This window comes from Lepidochelys kempii, chromosome 22 (assembly GCF_965140285.1).
Source record: "Lepidochelys kempii isolate rLepKem1 chromosome 22, rLepKem1.hap1, whole genome shotgun sequence".
NCBI classification, from domain to species: Eukaryota; Metazoa; Chordata; order Testudines; family Cheloniidae; genus Lepidochelys; species Lepidochelys kempii.
Genome location: NC_136401.1, coordinates 9,125,193 through 9,151,305, shown reverse-complemented (window position 1 = coordinate 9,151,305; position 26,113 = coordinate 9,125,193). Strand labels below are relative to the sequence as shown.

General features: G+C 46.0%; 1 protein-coding gene across 3 annotated transcripts in view; it reads left to right on the top strand.

The window, feature by feature from the left end:
- ETS1 (ETS proto-oncogene 1, transcription factor) overlaps positions 1-25,406 on the top strand; it is a 122,581-nt gene extending 97,175 nt beyond the window's left edge. For all 3 annotated transcript variants that reach the window (XM_073320614.2, XM_073320613.2, XM_073320615.2), the window contains 3 exons: positions 2,503-2,763; positions 17,721-17,839; positions 19,030-25,406. In XM_073320614.2, the coding sequence (XP_073176715.1) occupies positions 2,503-2,763; positions 17,721-17,839; positions 19,030-19,245 (596 nt within the window). In that variant the 3' untranslated portion in view covers positions 19,246-25,406. The remainder of the gene's footprint in view (positions 1-2,502; positions 2,764-17,720; positions 17,840-19,029) is intronic.
- Positions 25,407-26,113: the final 707 nt, after the last annotated feature.

Genomic DNA, 26,113 nt, shown 5'->3' with positions numbered 1-26,113 from the left:
CCTCAAGGGAAGGGTGTTCTTTTGACATAACAGCCTCTCAACCTAGTGTTAGGGAAAGAGGATCATAGAGAGAGGCCTCTATCAGTGATCCCCTTAACATTTCATTTGTGATTGAAGAAACACAGTGGTCAGGATCCTGGTTGACACTAAATCCTGCTCTAATAGTGTAAATGCACCCTCCATGTTGGTGTAAATATATTAGGGATAAGATCCCTTAATACTGCTAGAGTGATATTCAAGGGGACTTAGTATAAATGGGTATCCGGCCCCCAAGTTTATTATTATAAGCTTATTATAATTTCCATGCAAAAACAACATTAGAAGGGTGTTAAGGTTGCAAATTCAAGCCTTTAAAAGCTAAGGAATGCCAGAATTAAGGCTACCCATGCAACCTGAATTTGGCCCCCTTGTGCAGATGCCTTATGATACAGTCTTTAATTACATGATCACATGCTTTTTTCTCCACCTTAGCATGCTCAGGGCAGATAGAATCTTTAGAGAATTTTTTTCAAAGGCTCATAACTTGACTGAATGTAGGTGGATTTTCACATAGATGACAAAAGGCCTGACCTCCCTGCCAAATTTCAAGTTCCTGGTACAAAGCATGGAAGGGCTAGAGCTTCTCAACAAAATGGTTGTATGATTTTTTTAACATGGGCAAAGCACTTTTTCTCTAACCCTGTTCTGAGAAAATGCTGAATCATTTTTGCTGAAATTTTTCGCCCCCCAAATATAGCAGCTTGAAGTATGGACATTTTCAGCCCAAATCGATGAAATTTGGCAAGTTATAAGCAACTGAAAACAAGGAATTATAACTGGAAAGTGTTGGCCAATCTTAATTATAGGCATCGTTACCTGCGTCACCTGTAGTAAAATAATTTAAATTAGAGATGGACCTGCGCTGGGACCTCAAATTTGAAGTCCTTCAAGACAGAAGTGAAATAATTATTATTGACATATAAATCATCATCGTCATTAGGCTTCAGAGTCAGCACACCATTAGGATGAATGGGAGCTAATGTCCTAAAACTCAGCCCCTCAGTCATTGAAAAAAATGTCAATAGGCTTTCTCACCCGCATTAGTTAAGCTTTTTTTGCTGCGAGAGCTGTTTAAACTAGAACACAACAAATATTTGGGTGAGCATGCCAGCTCCATTCCACCCTCCTTTCCCCTGTGAGATTTACTATTTGGGTCTGAGCCGCAGGCAGTTCAGTCAGTGGAAATTTCTCCAGGAGCTCTTACACAATCCCAGCAGCTGTTTTTAGCCTAGTTTGGGAAATTAATGAACTTGAATGATCCTGTTACGCTCTTAGCTTGTCAGCAAAGAGGTTGAGCAACAGGCAGAGTAAGGGAACCCAGAGAGTGCAGTTGAAGGCTATTTTTGGGTCCCTTTTTAGCCCCCTGAACTTTTTTTTTTAAATACAGGGAACCCAATCCTTAGCTGGTGTAAATCAACATTGCTCCATTGAATTCAGCAGAGCTCCCTGCTTTACGCTGGCTGAGGAATTGGCCCCTAATATATTGCTCTCTGTATAGAAAACAATCAGTCGCATAAGTGTAGCCCAGATGTGAGCATCTTAATGGAGGAGAAAAAATAGTTCTCAACCCACATCTTTCCCCCTTGGTTTACTGCTGCTTGGGGGCGTTGGGGTGCTAAGAGCTTCTGTTATGATTTCCTGCAATAAAACGGGGCAGCAGAGTCTTGTAGCAAAGAAACTGAGAATGAGGGTTAGCAGGACCTTGTGCCAGCCTTCTGCACAGGGCATGAATCATACCTCTGCTTACACTGTTTGGAATGTGCAACTGCATAATTTACTCTCTGAATGTACCTGGTTGTATGTAAGCTCTCCAGGGCTTTGTAAAGTGTCGTGCAGGCCTATCGTGTGGGCTCAGGTCAGGAGATTCAAACCCAGATCCTGCATGTGTGGATCTAGGATTTTCCTCTGCACCTTTACATTGTGGCTGTAGCTTCCACACCTGTCTTTGGAACATGTGGTCCTGCCTGTCTGTTTTAGTGGTGTATTTCTCTTCAAGACCCAGCGCAATCCCCTTTCAGAAGGTGGGTCAAATTTAGGTGGCCACAGATGCAGTTCAGGGTATTTCTCTGCATCTGGGGTTTAGACTTGGAGTCTGGATTCCTGGGTTCTTTCCTCGATGCTCTAGGTGACTCACTCTGAGACCTGGAGCGAGTCCTTTCACTTCTGTGTGCCTCAGATTGCCCTGCTCTGTAACATGGGGACAGAAATGATACACCAGCCCCATGGATGTCAGTGCTCGATTAACATTTGCTCTGAGGGGCAGAGTACATTGGGACAGCAGTGTCTTGTCTGGCTTGGAGCTGAATGTAGTTAGCAGGGCTGTGGCTCCTTCTGCTGTCTGCCTGGCTGGCAGATGGAGTACACACCTGGGGCGTTGTCCGACTCCTGACCTTGATTTGTGGATCTCATTTAAACTGCCTCCTCGCAGGCCGGGTGATTCTCATTCTCCCTTCTGCTTGCCAGGTAAACTAGGGGGCCAGGACTCCTTCGAGAGCATAGAGAGCTATGACAGCTGTGACCGCCTGACGCAGTCCTGGAACAGCCAGTCGTCCTTCCAGAGCCTTCAGCGCGTCCCCTCATACGACAGCTTTGATTCTGAGGACTACCCAGCGGCGCTGCCCAACCACAAGCCCAAAGGCACCTTCAAGGACTATGTTCGAGACCGGGCTGACATGAACAAGGACAAACCAGTCATTCCTGCTGCTGCCCTCGCTGGCTACACAGGTAGGGTCACCTGCCCCAGGGCAGAGCCTTTCCGAGACAGCTCTTGGGTTCCATTCAGAAGCGAATCTGGGGCTGGTGAAAGGGGTGAGATTGGCTGACTTGGAGACTGGAGGTCTTGATGCGCAGGACAGGTGCAGTGAGCAAACCATCCCCCCTTGTTTATGGGTCTCAGCCCTGACTGAGAGGGATGGGGTCTATAGGGGGAGAGATGAATGGGTCCCTTCGAGTGGCCTCCAGCACACCAGTCTTAGTGATGGCGTTTGGGATGTGAACCTTTAGGAGTGTGACTGAGAGGCACCAACTACAGATGAGCTCAGCCCTGTACTCTGGGAACCTGCATCAGGGTCTGCATTTTACCTCAGTTCCCTGTCTGTGGAGGAGGCTGGTCCAAATACCCCATAACTTTGGAGATACCCAGAGTCTGGGTCCCAGTGTCGTGACATGGGCCCATCTCACTGGCCATCTCACTTCAGTCTCCAACTATCTATTGGAAGAAAATAGCTTTTGGGCATTGCTGTGGGAGCAGATTCCTAGCAGTGACCTAGAGGTGAGAGTCCCTGTTATCCCATCATGTCTCTTGAGCCGGTCGGTGTTGGTCTCATTTGTACCTGTGCAAAGCAGGTGCAAAATTGCCACCTTGCTGAGTCCAATAGCGGTTTACCCTTACTTTGCACAGCTGTGAATACACCATGTGCCAGGCGCTGGAGAGCCAGGCCCCTTACTTTTCAAGGTAGGTGTTTTCATCATCATCTAGGACAATTTTTCACCTCTCCGTACTGTTATGCAGTGTGCCGTCCACTTCTCTGCAGCCCTCAACCCCAGAGGTGGCTGCATTTTGCGAGGCACTGCACAGTCTGAGTATAGGTTGTGAAATGCTTTTTTAGCCTTGGGAATGGAAAGTGATGGAGGTATAAAGAACCTGATTTTGTCATGGCTTCACCCTTTATGCTGTCCTATACACCGAATATTAGCACCTGCCATTTGCTTTGAACAGGTGTATGGCAATGGAGAATTAGGCCGTATACATCCGTGAAGTGCTTCTTTCTGACGCTATGTTGCACAGTACTCCAGGAGCAATACCAGCCTCCATCTGTCCTTACTCACTGTGAGCAAGGCTGGCAGAATGGGACCCTGGGCATGCACACAATCCGTGGAGAGCTTTTCAAGGGTGTGGATGGCTGGGTCTTTCCCCTGCAATATTGGAACATTTTGTCCTTATTTGTTTCGGAATCTAGGCAAGCAGATTTTGTTATTGAACTTTGTACTGATTTTTCAGTTTGGGGGGGGGGGGGGGAAGTAGGGGAGGGGGGAAGTTGATCGGACTTCAGAACTTATTTGAAACCTAGATCAAAGAGCCAAAGAGGTGTGGCCCAGTATCTTTTGTCAGGTCCACTTCCACTCACGAATAGTGACCTCTCATGCACCTACTGGTGGCAGCTGTGTGCTGGAGGAGTCATGAGGCAGAAATAGCATGTGCAGATAAAGATCAAGAGGCTCAGAGCAGATCCTGAGGTGAGACCCTCCCAGAAATCTCCACCCACTCACACAGTTCCTCTTAGGGCTGATAATTTTATTTTTTGCGGGGGGGATGAGGGGGAGGTGGGAAGATAATTTTTGGAGCTATGTGTAAAAAGGAAGTGGTTTGTTGCTATAGCTTTAATTTTAGAGAGACATCAACCCAGCTGACTGAATGGGAGTCTTTTAAGTGACCAGTGTAAAAAAACCAATTGAATCATGTTGCATTCCTGTGTTAGATACTGCCCTATAGGACATGACTAGTGAAACATATACCTGTGGGAGGGGCCATGCGACATCGTACCGTACATTCATTATGGCTCCATTCCATAATACACTTAATTTGTTTCCACAAAGTAGGCCCTGGCATTATTTTGCCCCCAAGCCAATGAATTCTTTCCACTTCTAATAGAGCTTTTCACCACGGGAATCTCAAAGTGCTTTGGAATCCTGACGGCCCAAAGCACTCGTGCCAATCCCCATTCAATGGAGGAAACTGAGGCACAAAAGTATGTTGCTGAATTGGGGCAGAGCTGGGTATAGAATCAAGATCTCCTGTTTCCCAGTCCCACGCTCTCTGAGTACAGGACCATACTCTCTTCTCCAGTAGGGGGTCTTGGCATATGCAATACAGGGCACCCAAGTGCCCATTTTCATGTACAGTTACTTTGCAAGCAGTGGCAAACGTTTTAGGACATTTTATGCTGATGATCAGGCCTATGTTTTCCTTTGATCAGTTTCCTCCCATTGCTTTATACCCTTCCTCTTCGTATTCGGTGCCATCACATTCTTCAATGGGAGACACTTAGCAGGGTTGCTGGGGCCAATATGTGTCAGGGAGGCATCTAATGTGAGTCCCTTTCCAAAGCCCACTCATACAATGTGACTCTAGACCTAGTGTGGTCAGACTCTTCGCAGAAACTTGACTGAATCTTCTAGACAGCCGACCATACAGAGGGAGAAGCCTTTCCCCTTCCCCAGCATCAAGGGAAGCTCTGCTCAATCTTTGTTCTGCTCATCAGAGTCCTGAAGTCAGTAGGAGTTTTGCCTTGAGCTAGGTCTTGAGACTGTGCCCTCTCCCTAGTTACAAGTGCTTGTGCTGTTTCTCTCCAGCTTTGAAGCTCATAATTTAGAGCCGGGCAAAGTTTTTCAGACAGATAGGTTATTCTCAAAAAAAAAAGACGGTTTCTGTTCGACCAAAACTATTTGTGAATTTGGCTCAAATTCGGTGAATAGATTTGACCAAAAAAATATATATATATTTATTTTTAAAGTCAACGCATTTTGTTCTAGAGAGACAGGTGGGTGAGGTAATATCTTTAATTGGACCAACTTCTTGTTGGTGAGAGAGAAGTTGGTCCAATAGAAGATGTTGCCTCACCCACCTTGTCTCTGTAATATCCTTGGACCAACATGGTACAACAACACTGCATACAGAATTTTGTTTTGACGCTTTTGAAATGCCGTGTTTTGCCTTTTTTGTTTTTTGTTGTTGACATTTTGGAGTAGATGTTTAGGTAGATTTATTTTAAATGACAGAAATAAGAAAGGTAAAAACCCACCAGTTCATTTTGGGGCAAAAAAAAAAGCATTTCATTTAACCCAAAGTGAATTTTCTTTTAGATTGTTTTGACTCATTCAGCTGTATTCATAATCAGCTGTCAATAGCTAGGATGTATAGAACACAGAGCATGTGCCTAACAGAAGGCCAAGGGTCTCCTAAAGAGCCCTGGGTGCACCGTCCAATGCTGAAACTGAACTACCCTCACCTCACTGTCTGCCCCAAACTAAACCCAGGCATTTCACTTCACTATTATGTGTGATGTGATGGACCCTGGACAAAAAACCAGAATGCCAATCTCCGTAACGGGTTAGATCCTTTATTCCACCCAGCACTGCCACCAGTCCAGAGCATCTCTTTGGACTCATGCCTCCAAGAAGTGCCATCTTTACTTATTCCCATACAAAAGCACTCTTGACTACAACCCAAATGCTGCATGCTACATGTTAATGTAAGAAACATGCATGCTTTTATGGTAATCTCCCTAGCCAAGTTTCAAATACCATTTTGAATCGGGGGGGGGGGGAATCCCTAAACACCAGACCCAAGGTTTTTCCAAAGTGAGGGGGGGAGGGGAATCCCTAAACACCAGACCCAAGGTTTTTCCAAAGTGACTGGTGATTTGGGATGCCTCCATTTTTCAGTGCCCAGACCTTAAAGGGGCTTGATTTTGGGGAAGTGCTGAGCACCTGTCCTCTGAAAGCCAGGCTCTTTACAAGCATCTTAGGTTGGGTCCCCTGGAAATTGAGGCACTCAAAATCACCAGTCACTGTGAAAATCATGGCTTTAGGTCATTGGCCTTTGCTCAGTCTAGTGGAGTTGCTGTCTTTAGAGCTCAGTTTAGTAAGGGACTGGACCTGCCTCATTATTGTAGGACAAATGCTGCAGCAGATCAAGTTTGTGGATGTGTCAATCCAGAGGTGTGATTATAAAGACCCCTGATTCTCCAGGGCCTTGCATTTCCTTTCATCATTTACACCCGGAAAAGGGAATACAGCGTGGGTATAAAATGCAGCCATGTGGACCTGGTTGCAGGATACAATCACTTTGCCCAGGCGCAAGTGACAAAACAAGCTCCAAAGCAGAGGAGAATTGAGCCTCCAAAATTCTAATCTGGATTAAGACACTTCCGAAGTCTGGGGGTGTTTGGAGCTGAGGTTTTGGTTCAGGCCATCTTTATAATGGGCCTTTACAACCTCTGGTTTTACTGCATGCTGCAGCTTTTAAATTAATAGAGACAGTGGTGAGCCCAGAAACATGCTGGTATTTCACAAGCTCCTCCGCTCCAGGAGATAATGCCCAGAGCTCCCACTGGGAAGGGACAGGGCTTCCCGATATAAAAATAATAATAAATAGCAGAAAAGCAAAACAGGGCAAATGGGATGGCGAAGTGGAAGTCAGGACTCCTGAGTTCTATTCTTAGTGCTGGGAGAGAAGGGGTTTCTAGTGGTTGGAGCAGGAGACCTGGGAGTCAGGATGCTGGGTTCTGTTCCCAGTTCTGGTAAGGAAGTGGGCTCTAGCGGCTAGAGCAGGGGACTGGCAGTCAGGACTCCTGGGTTCTATTCCTCACTCGGTCACCAACTCACATAGTGGCTTGAGGAGGTCTGAGTCTCCATGCCTCGGGTCACCATCCTGTAAAATGGGCACAACAATCTTTACCCATGCATCAAGGCTCCGTTGATGTTTGCCAAGCGCTTTGAGCGCCTCTGAGCAAAGACATTGGGCAAGCGCGTAGTATTTTTGGCCGCGATCCCTGTTTTGTATGTAAGACATTGAAAATATCATTTGGCTTTTGTTCTCAAGAGCCTGCTTTGCCGATGGCACTGGGAGGTGCCGGTGTGCTTTATCACAAGAGAAACAGCACGCCGATGGTATCAGCCCTAGGAGGCGCACAGTTTGTAGAGAAGGTGCATTCTGGCGGAAGCCCAGCTTGCATTTGATGTGTTCGTAACTCAAGCTAGCGAGCAGACTTTCAAAGCCGCCTTATCTGCCCCCACATCTTGACCTAATTTAACAAGTTGCCATGGTTGCTCGGAGAGGTTGATGCAATTTTCTTATCTTTGGGGGAAGAATGTAACTTCGCAAGAATTCATGAAAATTCAGTTTCTAACCTGTTTCCACTCTCACAGGGACATAGCTAGGTCCGCTGAGACTGCTCTTCTGAAAGATGATTCCCCTTACCTACTGGGGGGGGGGCATTTTCAAAGTTCAGTGCCCAAACGCCAGCTCCAGCGTTGAGATTTTCAAAGCAGCCTAGGGGATTTTGACACAACTCTTCCATTACAGTAGGGCGAGTCGGGTCAAAGAGTGAGACCTGTTCGACTCTGGAATGATCTCCCAAAGGGAAGCAGTAGAACCTCCAACCCTTGAGGCTTTTAAAACTGGACACACAAAACACTGGAGAACATAGTGGAGAGAACAAAGCTGCACTGGTCCAATGTAATGAGTTAGCTCTTAAATCTCTCTGATTTCTGTGACCTGTTTTTTCCATGATGCGTGCCGGGAATCTTTAGCCTGACCCACTTCAGCCACTGATCTCTTAGCCAAGGGGACAATCTAGTACTTCACACCTCCTTCTGCCCATTGTGGTCACTTGCCTGCACCACTGTGGGCTGGTCTCCAGCAAACAAAATAGCACACAGAGCAGAAACGTGGGGTGTGTTCGCTTCACAAGGCCTAGTGCGTCAGCTTCTCTGCAAAGCCCCTGACATTTGGCTGTGGCTTTCCATAGAGTTATTATTTGTTCTGCAGTAGTGCCTGGAACCTAGTTGATTTCAGAGCCTTGTTGTGCTAGTCACTGTACAGAGACCTGATCAAAGACAGCTCCTGGCCAAAGAGCTTAGAACCTAAATAAACAAGGCAGAACAATTACCCCCCGCCATTTCATGGATGGTGAAGCAAGACCCAGAGAGATGAAGCAACTTACCCAAACTTTTACAGCAGATCAGTGGTCGAATGAGGAACTGAACCTAGATCTCCTGAGTCTTAGGCCATCACTAATGAGTAAGAAGTTACAGGTGCTTTAGAGAGTAGCCTGGTGCCTAAGGTGTTTATAGCCCCAAATAATAGTATACTGGGTCTTAATTAATAGCATGCATTAGTATGCAAGAGTATTACGCAATTATGCAAATTAGGCACTAGTATGCATGGTCTTAATTTCATTCTTAGTGACAGAAGTGCTGCCATGTCTTTACTGTGCTGTCAGGGAAGAAGACAGCCACCATGAGACTGCAGGGGACTATCTGGCTCCCCTGAGACTTCAGCTCCGTGATACATGCAGAAGCATTTCCATTGAACGAATCACTCCTGCAAGTGTCACCACCACTTTGCTCAGCTGAGATCCAGACCTGAGCCTCCCCTTCCCCAACTGCCAAAGGTCTGACAGATGTCTCCAGAATATGCATTGGAAAACCCTTCTCTCCCCGCAAATCCCTCTCCCTATTGCAAAAGCCAGGGGCCCATATTGGACAAGTTGGTATTTCTGAGCGAGGATTGCCTGTTCCATTTAAAAGTGAAAGAACACAGCTGCTGGTTTACAAGAAAGAAACAACAGCATCGAAGAAAGTGGGTCTCTTTAGGAGATCTGCATACTCCTCCTCTTCATGCTGCCACCCACGCTGCCGGCTGAAACATACAGGCCCGACAGGTGCGATCTGATGGGGTTGGGGGGGGGAAGTGTGATCTCTCCAGCCAACGTCAGAAAGCCTGTTAACTGCGCTGTTCTCGGTTCCTCTCAAGTCACAGGAAGAGATGCTCAGGGAGGCACATGGAATGTGGCAGCCTGGACATCTACATTCAGTGCAGTTTCTTGGGGAGAAAAGGCAGAGTCCGGATGGCATTCTTGACTACTCTCTGCTGCTGGAGAAGGGTGAAGTCGGCCATCCCTGTGAAGCTGGAGTGGGTCAGCTGTGAGAGTTCATAAGTGCATTCAGTTGCCTCTGGCGGACAGACAGAAAGTGGCTGTTCTTAGGGGCAGGCGGCTGTGGGCAAGTGGTTGTTTCCTTGCCTACCCTGTTTGGATTCCGGTTCAGTATGAACTTTACCTGCTGTTGAGGGATGATTTCAAGCATAACTTTACATCCTAGTTTCCCCTACGACCTGCTTCTAGCTTCCACTGCAAGCGGCTCTTCAAGGACCGTTTCTCACCCTAAGGTGGAACCCAGCGGATGGGGCCCGGGCTTGGTTCAGTGGTCCATGTGACACCTGCCAGACATATGCAAATGACAGTAAAATCAGCCCCATGCAATGCTGCCCAACCATGACCATAGCTCAGCTTTTAAAACAAAAATGTACAGCCCGAACCACCGAGCAGCATGACCTTTGCAATTCAGAGTTGACTCTTCAGTGATACCGTTTTACTAGTCACTCCTCAGAGCAGTTAATCAGACTATGGCATAGCAGGTTTTGGGTGCCATGAACACAGATAGTATGTTGGACTCCCAGTGCCACCTTCATGACAGAGGCCTGAGACTCATCAGTACCCCCCCAATCCACCCTCCACCTGTCATGTGGGCTGGTGCTCCCTAGCTTGCATGCTCCACCGTGGATGCTTCCTGGATTCTTCTGAAACTAGGGATGATCCCAAACCAAAACGCTGGCTCTGATCAGACCCAAACTTTGAGGCAGTCTGGAGCTGAACTTTGCCACTGAGATCCATCTCTGATGTTCCTCTAGGATGCTCCTACCAAAGCAAAATTTGGTGAGGGAGAGACAGGGAAGAATTGCCCATGGTTGATATGCGGGATGAAATGCAGAGGTACACCCTCACCACTGCCCAAACCTGCCCAGGGCCAGCAAACAGGCCTCAGCCCCTCCTGATTACACTGGTCTCTGAAGCTCTGACATAGGAGGTCCAGGCCAAGGTCAGTGCATGACAGAAGGGGAGGCCGCTCTGGAGATGTTGCTATGCCCACTTGTTGTGTTTGGTTGGAACCACAAACCACACAGCAAAAAGAATAGGTGCGCAGCTCTCGTTTTTTGTTTTGTTTCTTTCAAACAATGTCATTGGGGGAGGGGGTGTGAAAATCAGCCAGAGAAGGAGTGGGGTGACATGTTTCAGATAGGGCCTTACCATGTAAAGTAATGGCCTGTCTATGCTGGTGGCGGGAGGGAGGAAAGAAGCATGGAGGGGGAGTTCTACAGATATAGCCACACTAGTGCAAATAGTCTCTGTAGATTCATTGCACCTGTAGATTCAGTGCAAGAGAGGGCTTGAACCAGTGATTTACCACAGTACATTGCCCTGGTGTAAACTCCATCTGTTACTCATGCAAGCACTTGTGAAGTGATGCAAGTTTCCTGAGTCGAGGCCTGCCTGCCCCTCTGGGCTGAAGCCCACTGTTAATAGCACCCCAGAAGTTCCCCTTCCTAAAGTCCTCATAAAAACCCAATGTTGCAACAGATCGCTGTGTTTCTAGCAACGCCTCATAGTTATAACAGATGCTTTCATCTAAAAGTGATTTGTAACCACATCAGACACTACTGAAATGTGCCCACTTCTGGGGTGGGCTATGGAGCTGTTTAACAGCTCACCAGCAACAGTGTAGGGCAGGAAGTGAAGCATACCACATTCATTTCACTCTGCAGGGGGAATTTAGGCAGGCAGAATTCACTGACCATGGTAGAGTTTTGTTTAAAAGCTGGGGTTAACAAACTCTTTCGCAATAGGGCCCAGGCACATTTAGGCCTCATGTGTCTTGGGTCTGGGCTTTGCATCTCCTTGGAAAGCGAGCACTGTGAATAGCACAGCACCCCATAGTACCATGCTGCAGCATACCTTCTTTCAGCGCTGGTCCAGAAGAGTGGCGCCTACTTTATCACCAGCATCTCTTCCTGCATCCACCTGCATTTTCCCCTGTTGGAATGACTAGGCCCAGCGGTGCTTAGCTGGCGAGACCCAGTGAGATTGTAGGCCAAGATGGTACAGCTGCCAGTGGGAGGCTACAGGGGGAGAATCTGCTCAGGAGGTGAAATTCTCCCCTGTGCAGACAGCCAGCTGAAATCCTGAGGGCCACAGAAGTTCCCTTCTAAGCCACCTCCTAGCAGCCCCATGGGAAGGCAGAGGCAGAGGGACAACCTGGGAAAGTGACCTGGCTAGGACTCGTGCAATGCATGCCCAGGAGCATGTGTGCAAAGAGGCTTTGCTCAGACAGGGTTCCCACTGTGGCAGCATTTCATAACCAGGCTTAAGAGGCATATTTTCCCCATGACGTTCAAGAATTCCTAATGCATGATGCTCCCCAATGCTCTTCACTGTGAGGGAGGCGAGACAGGGCGGCCATTGTGAGTCACATTTAGCATGTGAGCCCCCTCTGACTGGCTCTATTCTTAGCACGCCCTCCCTTCCTACCAGGGACAAAGGTCATCAGGCTGCACTCAAGGGACAGCCCAGAATTCAGAGGCCTTGCCTTGGGGGTGGTGTGCGTGTGAGGTTGTCATCTTTCCAGGGCTCGTATGGAAATGAGTGGGTTCAGCGAACCCTCCTCCGGGCATGGCTGAAAGCTCCCAGAGGTGTTTGAAGCGACCCCATCACAAAAGGCAGCTTGTGTCTGCACCCTCCCTACTTGCATCTGTGTCCAAGGGCTGATATCTGTCTCGGGATATTCCGCATGAGGTCAGCAGTGCATGGGGCTTGTCTGGCCCTCCCGGGAAGGGCTGCATCTTAGCTGGGGGTTCTGCCTCGCCTTGGGCCAGTGTCTCATGTAGGGCACAGCTGCACCAATTTACACCAGCTGAGAATCTGAAATCACAGGTGGGGGGACTGTAGGACTAGCAGAAGCAGAGGGATGCTGGGGGTCTCCTCTAGTTTCAGAGGCTGCTTGTGTCACCGGGAAAGAAGTCTTTTCCAGTCAGTATTGAAGTTGCCTCATTTCCTAATGATTCTTCTTAATATTCCACTGGCAATTGGCTTTTAGAAACATCAACGGCAAGCTCCTCTCTTGGTGTAAATCAACAGAGCCGTGTCGATTTACCGCAGATCTGGGCTCCAGTATCGTAGTTGGTAACTGCCCCCCTGCTCGGCTAGATGGATCCGGGATGTGGGAGAACGATGAAGGCTGGAACAGAAGATGTGGGAGATGGGTCACCAGGTGCCGCTAGAGGGATAAGGTGTTGAGTGCTTGGAGAGATGAAGGTGCCTATCGCAGAGAACAAACACGTGTTCCTTAGCTACCTGCACCACCCAGCACTTTGAAAATGTAACGCCGTGTCAGTGCTGAGTCTTATTGGCTGGGATTTTAAAAAATGCCTTGGGGAGTTAGGTTCCCAGCTCCTGGGCTCCTAACTCCCTTGAGCCCTTGAAAATCTCACCCATTATTAATGCCTGTTCCATGACGAGATGAGAGCCTCATTCTCCAAGATGCTCATCCCAGATCCCATCCTCACTATAACTCACGTATAGCCCAATTCATCATACGTCCTCAGTGCTCATAGCTCCCTTTCTTAACAATTGAATCTTCTCTAGGAAAGAGATGCAAATACCGAGAGAGGTGGTGCCAGATAATGCCGTCTCCCCGGAGCTGTGCTCTGTCGCACAGGCTCAGACAAGCCGTGTATGTTAGTTCCTGCTGCCTCCTGCATCTGTTGACTCTCTGACATTTCAAACAAGGTGTTGCCCCAGCAGCAGCAGGGCTGTGATGCTTCTGTATGGCTCGGTGCATGTGTGCATGAGCTGAAGTCTGCTTGCTAGCCATGCAGTAAACACGTTCATTTTCAGACTACTGATCCTCCAGTGGGCAGCCAGGAATCGACCCTGTGGAGCCTGACTCCTAGTCCTCTGCGCTAGCCATTGGACAGCGTTCCCTCCAGCAAAGAAAAAAACATCCTGCAGGATGCCGCGCCATGTGATTCCATGCCGCTTACAGTGATAAATTGCTGGGCTTCCCTGCACCTCTGCATGCCAGCTGGCAGCAGAGTGCGAGGAGAACATGCTAACTGCACGGGGCTCCTTGGCCTAAGGTTAGAGAAATTTCTCTCTGGAAGCTTGGAAAGCCTCGAAAGTGCTCGTTAAAGCTGGTGTGACCTGGTGATGTGCCAGGCCAGGGCAATCACTTGTCTCAATGAATGCTTAATTACAGCCCCTCCCATTAATTGGAACAGGATAGGGAGATACTGGTCTTCTTTTTACTCTGCATCCCAGTGTCAGCCTGCCCAGACATTAGTTAGAGCAGCTAAGGAGCTGCTCTAACTTACTGTACAGGAGCATTGGTGTAGAGGCATCTGCTCTGGCCTGCTCTTCCTTGCCTCTTTCACCCCTGGCACTTCCCCTTCCCCAGTGACAGTGGCAGGCACAGAAGTTGGTTCGGTTGGTATATTTGACATTGGGACATCCCCATCCACAAGGGGAATTCTCTGTCTCTTTAGGGCTAGAATCTGTTCACTTTGCTCAGCCTCAGCAGCATCCACCTATGTTGCCTGGCTGGCATACTACAGATGGATGAATTAATCTTCTACCCGTGCACCCCCCTGAGCTGTAATTCAGAATGTTAGCAAGACGCTCGAGTGGCAAAGCTGGGATCCCCAAAGCTTGGAAGCATCTGGATCAGCCCATTATAATACAGGCAGCTGCAAAGTCCCTATCTGAGCTTCCCCAGTGTAGCGCTCTGGGAAGTGTGGTTGCTGCTCAATCCCTACTAAATATAGACAGTGTGTAACAAAATCCTCTGAGCCAATATTTGGCAAAGCCTTGCCGAGGACAGTTTGCTCACATATTTCCCTGCAGAATGTCGTATTTCTCTTGTTCATGTCTGGGATAAGATAGACACTATGAACCTGATTTGGTTTGCATATCAATGCACTGATAACCAAGAGTCTCAGAATCACTCAGATACTCTTTAAATAAAAGAATAGCTAGCGGATAGTCAGGAATCTATCACGGTACATCTATGCTGCAAACAAGCTAACAAAAATACCCCCACAGCAGCAGCTCTCTGAGCCCAGAGTTGAGTTCACAAGGTTCACGATAAGGTGCTAAGAATAGCAGTGTAGACATTCCCATCCAGGTTGGAGCTTTAGTTCTGTCAGTTGATATGTGGGTCTCAGTGTCTGAGCTCCAGCAAGAGGTGCCATAGCCTGAGCCAGAGTCTGTAGACCTGGGCTCTGAGGCTGGCTGCCATGGTAGTTTTTTGCACCTCTGTTCTCATGGCCCAATGTGCTCTCACACCTTAGTAAATCAGGAGTAGCTCCACTGAAGTCATTGGAGTTACACCAAGATGGGACTGCAGTGAGATCAGAACTGAGCCCATTGGCTCTAAAGCCAGAAAAGACACATTAGGTCCCATTTAGTCTGTCCCGTCACCAGGCAGGATGGTTCCCTCTCTACTAGTGGTTTGTTTAGTTTCCAACAGTTTTAAATGTCTCCATTACTGGCAATTTTTAAATCAAAAGTTGGATGTTTCTTCTAAAAGATCTGCATTTGTTCCAGCAGGAATTCTTGGGGGGCAGGTCTCTGGCCTGTGTTCTACAGGAAGTCAGACTAGATGATCACAGTGGTCCCTTCTGGCCTTGGAATCTACGACTCTAAAGGCAATAGGACATGGTCCATCACATCCCTTGGGAGATTATTCCGCATCCTCCCATTCCCACTGGCAGGAATTTTATCCTGACATGCAGCGTGAACTGTCATCCAGTAACTTCATCCCATTGTTCCATTAGCCACTCCTTCTGGCAGCTCAGGCTTACACCCATTGCCATTGTCAGTCTGTTCTCCTTTCGCTCACCTTAGCTGTTGCCTAACCCACCTTTATATATTTAATTCTTTTCTTGCAAGTCATCCCCTGGATCATTATCGTTGCCCTTTTCTGAGCTCCTCTTAGATGTGTCAGTATCTTGCTGGAAATATGTTGCCCAAAGCTGAACACAGTCTTCTAGGTGTGGCCCTAATCAGACAGGTTTTGGCTTGAGGGCATCCATTTTGGCTTTGGCTGGGACATGAGTGAAAAAAAGAGATCAGTATTTAGGAGTCACTCAGCATGTGACTGATCCAGTGAAAACCTACCAGAAAGTGTGTAAAGCCACAATCTCTCACGGCAATGCGTTACATACTTGGCATCAGCCGTGCTTAAGCACATAGGAATCAGATGCCCTGAGGCATGGCAAGATACAATGCAAATAGACAGGAAGTACAGTGCCTTTAAATTAACTGTCCAGCCTTAGCCAAGTACAGCTGAGGCCCCCTAGAGGAAAATCAGTTCTGGGGGGCAAGGAGAATTTGGCATCCCTGGGAATCTGATCGCTGTTGACAAGCAGCTTGTTTGTTTTCAGCTGATCAGATGAGTGGTGCTCTCCTCCCAGAATCGTCATCCCCGACACAGACGGAAAAAGTTAGTCACCAAGAGACGGTTCTGGTTTAAAGCCACCACCTTGCACACTGCAGACAGGTGGACACCACACAGTGCCAGCTGGTACTAAAGAAACAGGGAAGTCCACAAGATGACCACTGGGAGGTTTTTGACAGCAGATGCATGTGTGCATTGCCATTTCTGAGGTATTTCTTGACAAATAGCTGATGGCCAAAATTAGCACCCTTATGGCACTTAGAAGACAATGGAGCTGCAAAGCAAATAGCTTTTTATGACTCAAATGTATATAACACAGGAGACTTCACCCACAGACCCTTCACCTCCATATCAATGATGATAGATCATGAGAACAACCAACCGGGGAACTTGCTTCTGGCCATCTAGGAGTTGGTTGGACAATGCATGCTCTCCTCTTCTGCTGATTCCAGGCTGCACAGTGTACAAAGGGATCCAGACCCAGCTGATTTCAGGATGTCATGGCTGGGAGGGATTCCATTTCCAATGTGCTAGGACACTGCTGGAAAATATACAAGCTCCTTTTGTGCAGAAGACCCTAGTGTCAGTCTGCCCACTCCAATCTTGCAGAGGCTCTAGTTCTAAGTTTTGAATTATTCAAGATGCTAACCTGTGAGACCACCTTCTGCCTACCCTCCGTTCTGTTATGTTATTACCGCGCCCATTAGAAATGCCTTCCTGCTTCCCGGGTGCCCACCTGCCCAGCCAACCCTATTCCTTGCAGCAATAGCTGTGCCAGCTGCACTGAGTTGCCTCTTGTTCTCTGCGAGTTTATGTAGGTGGTTCCTGCAGCGACATGTCCTGGAGAGAGGCCAAATAATTTTCATACCTATGTCCCCTTTATCGCATCTCCGTGCACAGCCATGGATCAGAATGTGAAGGTCAGGAGGCAGCGTGTGATAGTGTAGGAGTTCAAGCAGTGGCTGGGAGCTTTTTGGCACGTAAGAGAAGACAGCGCTTCGGTGGCAGAAAAATCATTCCTCCCTATTTTAATGCCAAGAAATAATCCTCTTTATGTAACTTAGACTGAGGTGAAACATTCCAGTGGTTGAACATTCCACTCAGACTGCAGTAGGAAGCAGCTTTACCTGTACGAGTTAACTCTCAAACTGCCAGTTCAGCTCAGATCTTCACTTGGACTGCTCCTGTAGGCCCCTGAGATGTCAGTTTTTGTATACAGTGAACATCACCTCTTAATATTAATAACTAATATTAAGGTCGCACACAAAGACCCCATTCCAGATGAGGCTCCCACTGTGCTAAGCACAATTTACAAACACAGAGGAAATCATAGGCCTTGCCACAAGAAACCCGAAGTCTAAGAAGGCCTCAAGTGCATCCGTGGAGTTTAGAAAGGGAGTTGAAGGCGTCCGAGTCAGGGGTGAAGCATATAACAGAACCAGAGTCACAGATCCCAGTGCTGTCTATACTAACAAACACTCAACACATTTTGTATTCATCTGCTTGTGTGTGTCTTCCCATGGAGGGGGTTGGGTGGAAAGAAATTTGCATCTGTTGCATTCTGGCTCACCTGGTTTTAACAACTTGTGGCTTCTTTGCGTTCCTAGGCAGTGGACCCATCCAGCTGTGGCAGTTCCTGCTGGAGCTGCTCACCGACAAGTCCTGCCAATCCTTCATCAGTTGGACAGGTGATGGCTGGGAATTCAAGCTCTCAGACCCAGACGAGGTATGGCCCATTATAACTGGGGGGAGGGATAGCTCAGTGGTTTGCGCATTGGCCTACTAAACCCAGGGTTGTGAGCTCAATCCTTAGGGGGCCATTTCGGGATCTGGGGCAAAAATTGGGGATTGGTCCTGCTTTGAGCAGAGAGTTGGACTAAATGATCTCCTGAGGTCCCTTCCAACTCTGATATTCTACGATTCTAACTGATCAGAGACCACTGAAAATGCTTAGGAGAATAACCTACGCCCTCTCTCTTCCTGGCTGAGATGCTACAAGTCATGTCAGTATGATCCTGTGGAGGGGACTAAGGTAGCAGGGTGTTGCTCCCTCAGTAATTTCTGGAAAAATCAATGGTTTAGAGAGTGCCCATGAAAGTCTGAGTATTAATGAGTAATTATTAATTGTATTGCATTGGCACCCAGAAGCGAGGGGAAATATTTCATACCAAAGTTGGGACTTGAGGGGGGCGAAACATAAAGATTCCGCAACAGCAAAAGGCATCACCACGTTGTGTCATTTTTGCCAAATCGTCTCTGTCGGGAGGAAGGATAATTCCGAGATCAATGAAGCGTTTCCATTTTTCAGTTCAAAACGTCCTTTCCTTGTATTTAAAAAAAAAAAAAACGAGTCAAAATGGTTTAAATGGTTGAAATTGAAACAAAATATTGCAATGTTGTAAAAGGAAAAAAAAAAAGTTTTGTTGGAGCCGAAACAATTTTTCTTGATTTGCCAAAAATGTTGAATTTTTTTTTTCAGTTTTCCCCAACACTATTTCCCCTCAATGTTATTTGCACAGTTCTAGAGGCCACCAGGCGTGGACCAGGCCCCAAGCATGCTAGGCGCCGTATGCACAAAAAGACAGCCACTGCCCCAAAGAGCTTAAAATTATCCCCTTCCCCATCTCCTGTCTTCATCTGATTCCACTTCATGATCCCCCAGCAGAGTCCATGGGTGCTGTTTCTACAGCCCAGGAGGGGTTTGATCCGCTGGCCTTCTGCAAATGCTGGCACTCAACTCCTCCCTGAGTTCATTCTTCATGACGAGGGGGAGAAAAAACATATCACCATTAGCTCTCCCAGCGGCAGGAGCTCCCAGCCCCTTATCACCCAGCCGAGCCAGGAGGAAGAGACTTATTTTAATATCTACACTCAATCTCTGAGCCCTTCTTCAGCTTTGTTTTCCTCCTCCTCCAGGTTGCCAGGCGATGGGGCAAGAGGAAAAACAAGCCCAAGATGAACTACGAGAAGCTGAGCCGTGGGCTTCGCTACTACTACGACAAGAACATCATCCACAAGACGGCTGGCAAGCGTTACGTGTACCGTTTCGTCTGCGACCTGCAGAGCCTTCTGGGCTACACGCCCGAGGAACTCCATGCCATGCTGGACGTCAAACCCGATGCCGATGAGTGAATTGGACCAGCCAGACTGTGTGGAAGGTTGCGTCGTGTCGGTGTGGAGATTCGACGAGACCTTAAAAAAATTTTTTTTTGCAGTTAAATATCTATCTATATTTTTTTCAAGAGCAACTCAAATTAGACATTTTTGATGGGGCAAGGAGGGGTGGGCAAAGTCAAGCTTTTGGCTGAATCTGGCAATGTTTGGTTGAGAGAAGAAAGATGGAACTTTTTATCTGAAAGTTCTCAGAGAGGTTTTGGGGGGTGAATTTCTTAGTTTTAAGAAAGCCAGAAAAATACAGCTCACTTAAAAAAAATTAAAATAATCCCTCCCCATCTCACACCATCTGGAAACATTATTAACGAAAAGATCCCCTTGATTACTGTGTTACCAGTGCAACAAACTGACAATTCAGGAAGTGACAAGATTCCTAAGGATTATGCGATTGGTTCTTTTATTGATGGGAGGGACAAAGGGAAGGTGGAACTTCCTGTTTTGTGGGAGAGGATGACATAGGAAAAAACAAGAACAGTTCTTGTTACTTTGCTTTTCTGTCGGTTATTTTTCTGTTACAAAGAACAGATTTTTTTTAGGAGGGACCAAGATTTTTTTTTAATTATTATTTGTTAAAATTTTATTTTATTAAATTTTGTGCCAGTATTTTTTTTAAATAGTCTTAAGCTCTAAGATTATCTCAGTCTTGCAATATTGTGTGTGTATGTATGTTTCTGTTATGCCAGCAGAGAGTTTTATCACAGTGAAGAAAAAAAAAAAGTTTATGTAGACCCCACTGGAGAAGTGTAGAGCTCTGACTTATGATCTCTGAATCTTATGTGAAGGAAAATGAGTGCCAAATCAGTCACCAAAAATTCTGGGAGGATGCTTTGCATTTGCATTGAGCCCCATGCACTTTGCTCTGTTGTTTGTTGCTAAAGCTGGATGAAATTTCTCAAAAGGAAACTTTGTTGTTGTTGTTGTTGTTAAAAAAACATCTTTTGGGGACCACCATATTTTCAAAACCACGTTTTAAAAATTTCTGATGTATCGAAAATGTTGCTGACATTTTCACGTATCATTTTCAAAATCAGAAAGTGGGTTTCTCTTTTTTTTTTTTTTTTTTGGTAAAAGGAATGTTTTTTACACTTTGAAGTAACTGCTAATTTGTTTGTTTTTTAATATCCCACCCAGTGACTAAGCTGAGCAAAGAAGTTCAGGTTTGACATTTTCCTATTTGGAACGCAGTCAGTGCTGACGGGAAAATGGAGAAGTGTGTTCGGGGAAAAAAAAAATCATGAAAAACTTTGAACAATGAAAAGTGAAGCAAGGATGATTTGGAAACTTTCGATGATTTTTCCCTCCATTTTTGAGCAGCGCTGCCTGCAATAATGCACGGCCAGCCATTCTAGGCACATCCAAAATGGAAACTCAGACTCACAAATGGGGAACAATCCCTCAAGATGCTGAACACGCAAGCCCAGTCCAGTGAAACTCGCATGCACATGGTTAAACTCATGAATAGCCCCACTGAAGCGAGGGGACCATTCATGAGCTTGATGTTAAGCATGTGCTTAACTGCTTTGCTGGATCAGGCTAGCAATTCCTTTGAGCCCGGAGTGTGTGGATACAGCTTACACACGGAGTGTGTATCTGCACAGCAAGCTCCTTCCTGCAGGAGCAATTCTCCGAGCCTGGCTCAACTGACTGGGGCTCACACCGCTGGGTTAAAAATATCCGTGTGGATATTCGGGCTCGGGCTGGAGCCTGGGCTCCATGACCCTCCCGTCTTGCCAAATTTCTGCCAGTCTGACTGTAGGATTTTGGCTTTCGACTTTAAATATATCTTTTTTTTTTTTTGGTAAGGACAGTATTAAATATTTGAACCGAATATATTTTCTTTAATGGCTGAACTAATTTCTGAAGCTCTGTATTGATTCAACACAGAGACTAGGAGGGTGGAGAGACTTTGTAGATCAATGCAGGGGAAATTAGAACAATGGGAGATCATATATCAGGTCTGCAGAACTGGGCTCTGAATAAAAGTTGCTAAAAACACGCTTGTATTTAGTCTGAACATCCAGTTTGCTTCCTGTTTTCCCATCTCTGTGTAGCCAGAGCACTGTGGTATAGGAGGGCAGGGTCAAACAGGAAGCCATGGGAGGCTGTCAGTTGAGTTCTGTGGAAAGATGATGCCCTGACACAAAGGTGCTGAGCTCCCATTGGACTCTACAAGAACAGCATGTGTTCAGGCTCTGTGAATATCAGGGAGCTCATTTTTAAGCAAGCTTTGTTTGATTGAAACTCAGTCAGCCCCAGCGTGTCAGAGAGCTTAGCCTGGCTTAGCAGGCTGGTAGGTGTAAAGCTGAACACACGGAAAAATGTAGCAAGCTGATTAGGGGGGCGTTTAAAGCAAGAATGTTGAAGGCAGATGGTGGCTATGGGGCAAGGGAAGTCCAGGTGTCAGAGCACATGGCTGGGGCTAAGACATGATCCCATCCGACATACAGAGAGGACTGGTGCAGATGAAGGAAAGCGGGATGGAAGGAAGGTGAAAGGAGCATGCACTGAATGAAGAAAGGACAGTCTGCTTTCTGAAAGAGCAGTTCTCATCTAGCATCCTGAGCAAAGGGAGGCTGGCAGCTGTGGCAGGTGAGAGATTGCAGAAGTGAGAGAGGAGGGCTGCTGCAAAAGGGGATTGGAGTTCAGCTCAAGCTGGAGGAAGCAAAGGAAGATGCCGATGTGCTGCTGTAGGCCAGGTGCTCCTCCTCCCTGCTAAAAACTAGATGCAAAGAGAGAATAGGTGAAGTCAAACGCCCGTCCAGAAGGTGACTGATTTATAGCTATGTACGGCGGGCTGTGCTGTAGTGGGACGGCTTAGTGAGGCTGCTCCCTGCACTTTGAGTAGGCTGAAGGCATCTTGATGGAGCTTTTGAGTGATAAAGTTGGTGGTAGCTGAGTGCAGAGAGTTAGTTTGCGCTTCTGAGAAGATATATAAGGAGGAAGATTTCAGACTCTGTTTTCCAGGGAGGCAGAGAACCACTTGAACCAGAGGTGATTCCAGCAAAATACACTGGCCCCAAATCCAAGCAGGAGAGTAGCCTGTGACTCTTTAGATGGACTCTTTCAATTCTCAACTGGTAACACAATTCTCCTTGGCTTTTAGGGTCTTATACGTTCCATAGAGCCATAGAAAGTGCCCCTAGGTTCACATTTTACAGTGTCCGTTCTGGGCAGTTTTTAGCCAGACCTTAAATCATCACCTTTTATTTTACAGGATTACTCCTGTAAAGGGTGTTAGTGACTGGGGCAGATGTCCCACCATCCCAGCACTCTTTCTGCCTTCTAACCCACCCAGCAAGTGTCTGTCCCCTGGGGTTGGTCACAGTGCAGGGTCCCCTAGTTCAGTTCAAGCAGAAAGTCAGTCAGTAATACTTTACTATGAACAGTTGGGACTTGGGGGTTCATGTGCTGACCCCCAATATTTCTGCCAGACCTGATCAACTCATTCATTCCACGAGGGTTGATTGCCAGCAGATTTTCTGTATTAAGCTGTTTCTACCCAAGATAATCTGTTTCCATAACGTGCAGGGATATGTTCTCAAAGCGATCTAGAAGGGCTACAAAATGAACGGTGCCATCTTTGCCAACATGCTCCTACCAATGCTTTGCCAAGTTTACTCACCACCCTTTGCCATCCAGATTGCAACCTGCGTGTAAATGCAACAAGCGACAGACAGAATAGCCTTGGTGACATGTAGTGACTTGACTCACAATTTGCTTTCCCCCCTTCTAGGCTAGACACGGTCACAGAAAGCACAGTGTGCTGTTTATACACTGGAAATTTGCAGATTTTTTTTTTTAAATGCATGTTGACTATTGAACAGGGATGTGTGACCCAGATGAGATAAAGTTAAGGCCAAATGTGTACCTGCACCTAAACCTCCAACTGCATCTTTTATGAGGTGTGAAAAAGTTTGGTTAACCTACATACACGCAATATCTATATAATGTGTGTGAAGGAGAGCATGCACTGGGATTGCAATTCACCTCTGTGCAAAGATCCAGCACAAGTCTTATTTTGAAGGGTTAAGTGGTGTCTAGTACTGGCCCCTCTGGACTGGGGTGAATTGCACCCTGGACAAATATTTAAACCAGATTTCATTCAGTTAATTTCTCTTTTGTTCTGAAAAATTTATTTGAGCATAAGCTTTCGTAAGCTTCCACTGAATGAGCTGTAGCTCACGAAAGCTTATGCTCAAATAAATGGGTTAGTCTCTAAGGTGCCACAAGTCCTCCTTTTCTTTTTGCGAATACAGACTAACACGGCTGCTCCTCTGAAACCTATCTTTTTTGTTCTGGAATTTCTCAAATCTGTTAATTGATTCCAAATATTTTTATGACTAATTCTTGATCTCGGAGTTCACGGTGGGTACTTAATATCCAGTATATTGCGCTTCACCACCCAAGTCACATGATATGGGCCCATTTTTCCAACTGGATGAGCCTAATTCTATGCATGTAATTCTTACAAGCCTGGAAATGAAGGGCTGGAAGGGACCTCAAGAGGTCAGCTAGTCCATCCCCTCCTTGCTGAGGCAGGATTCTTTGTATGGTTGAATACTCGTGATCGGGAATTCAAAGTTTGCTTGTTGGGAATATTCTGCGACATTTGTTTAAAAGTAGCTTTCTTCCAGTACAATTATGCCCTGGAAAGATCATGAAAAGGGACCTCAGTCAAAGCGAATTCATTTAAAAAATCTGAACAGCTATCTACAGACATTTTTTCATTACAGCATTTGCCCATCTCTCGCTGTGTATGTGTAGCTGATTATAGTACACAAAATCACCTATACAAAAGTCACCTATACATTTGTGTGTAATAGAATCACATACACACATGTGTATGTGTGTGCATCATTTTTACACTAATTACACTTCTGGGTTCTGTCCAGAAGACTATTATCATTCCGTGAGAGTCCACTCTTAACAGGACACGAACCCAGTTATACGTGGTTTTGATAAAAGAAGACTGAGGGGGACCTGATAGTCTTCAAATATACTAAGGGCTTTTATAAAGAAGATGGTGATCAATTGTTCTCCATGTCCACTGAAGGAAGGACAAGAAGTAAGGGGCTTAATCTGCAGCAAGGGGGATTTAGGTTAGATATTAGGAGTATCTTTCTAATTGTACGGATAGGTGAACTCTGGACCAGACTTCCAGGGGAGGTTGTGGAATCCCCATCATTGGAGGTTTTCAAGAACAGGTTAATCACGCACCTGTCAGGAATGGTCTAGGTTTATTTAGTCCTGCCTCAGCATAGGATGTTGGCCTAGATGTCCTCTTGAGGTTTCTTCCAGCCGTACATTTCTATCATGATTCATCACTGGCCTGAAATTTAACCTTCTCTCAGGAGATTTCCAGCCCAATGTTAAGATATTTAAGAAAAAAAAGAAAAAAAGCTTCCAATATGCATCTGAAATTTAGGACACATCCAAATCCCTGCACTTTTTGAGCATTGCTGTTTGGGAGGTGACCTTGGTGGGGTTATTAGAGCTTGTTGAGTTTCTTTTCATTCTAAACACTGCAAATGTGCTTTCCTTGGCATGCGTCTCTCTGAGGGGGTCTATAGAACATCAGTCGAGCTGTTGTCTACATTCCAAAGAATTTCAAATCCATGCTCAATATAGGTATACATATGTGTTCTAATGGAATATCTCCAGGAATTAGCTGCCTCAGTAAAAGAACATGTCTGTTTTGTTTTGTTTTGTTTTTTACACATGGGATTTTTTTTAAGCTGATAAACATAGAGAAAAAAATTGTTATATTGTGCTGTTCAACTATTTTCCAACTTGTATTTTCATATAATTTATATTTTTTAAAAGTGAAAAAAATTTAAGAGCAAGATTTAAAAAAAAAGAGGAAAAAGCAGGTGCTTTTTTTAAAAAAAAACAGAACTGAGCTAGCTTAGAGATGTAGCAGTGTGTGTGTGTGTGTCTGTGTGTGTTTTTTTTAAAAAAAATACAAAAATCTCCCCTCAGAACATGGATTCTTAAGGGAGGGATTGGTTTTGTTTTAATTGCTGATGCTGGCACATCATTTTGATGGAGAATTTTTTATATACTGTAGCCTTATTTCATATTGTATTTTAAACCATGTGAAATAAAATAAAAACCATAAAGGTATGGTGTCGGCGTGATTATTTCTCCCCTGTCCTGCTGAAGGGAGTTAGATTGTGTCTTCCGTGGTATTGACGGTGTTCAAACAACATGATTCAGACACCAAAATATCATGAGATTGTCATAAAAATAAGGAGATTGTACAAGCAATAAATGGGGGGTTCTTTTTATTTCCTTCTGGTTTCTGAGCCTTTAAGAGTCACATTTTTGAGTTGCAAGGGCATGAAACTTATTTTTCTTTCATTAAATGAAAGCTGAAATTTTCATGTAATCACAGGATTCCAGGAGCTGTGGCTTTAAGAAAAGCATCAAATCTCGTAAGTCACACAATACTGATGTTATGCTGAGTCCTCAGCAAAGAGGTCGCCTGTAAGGTGTACAACTGCTAGAATAGTCCTAAGATGTTGTGACTTAGAGACCCCCTCAAAGGCACAACGCTTTCCCAGCTACCTCTTTGGTCCAGGGCGTTTCTGTGTAATAAGTTGTAGCCGGGTGTGAGCTGTCCAAGACTCAGAATTTCCATTCTGTGGGATATTCTAAGAGTTCAAAATTTCCTTTCATCCCAAAGCAGAACAAAAAGTCGACATCTTCTGTACAATTAAAAATTCTGCTTTGATAATACCCCATATCACTCCTCAACCTTGCCATCAATGTCCTACGCAACTCTGCCTCCAACCTCCATCTCAGACCTGGCCTCTCACGGCCTACC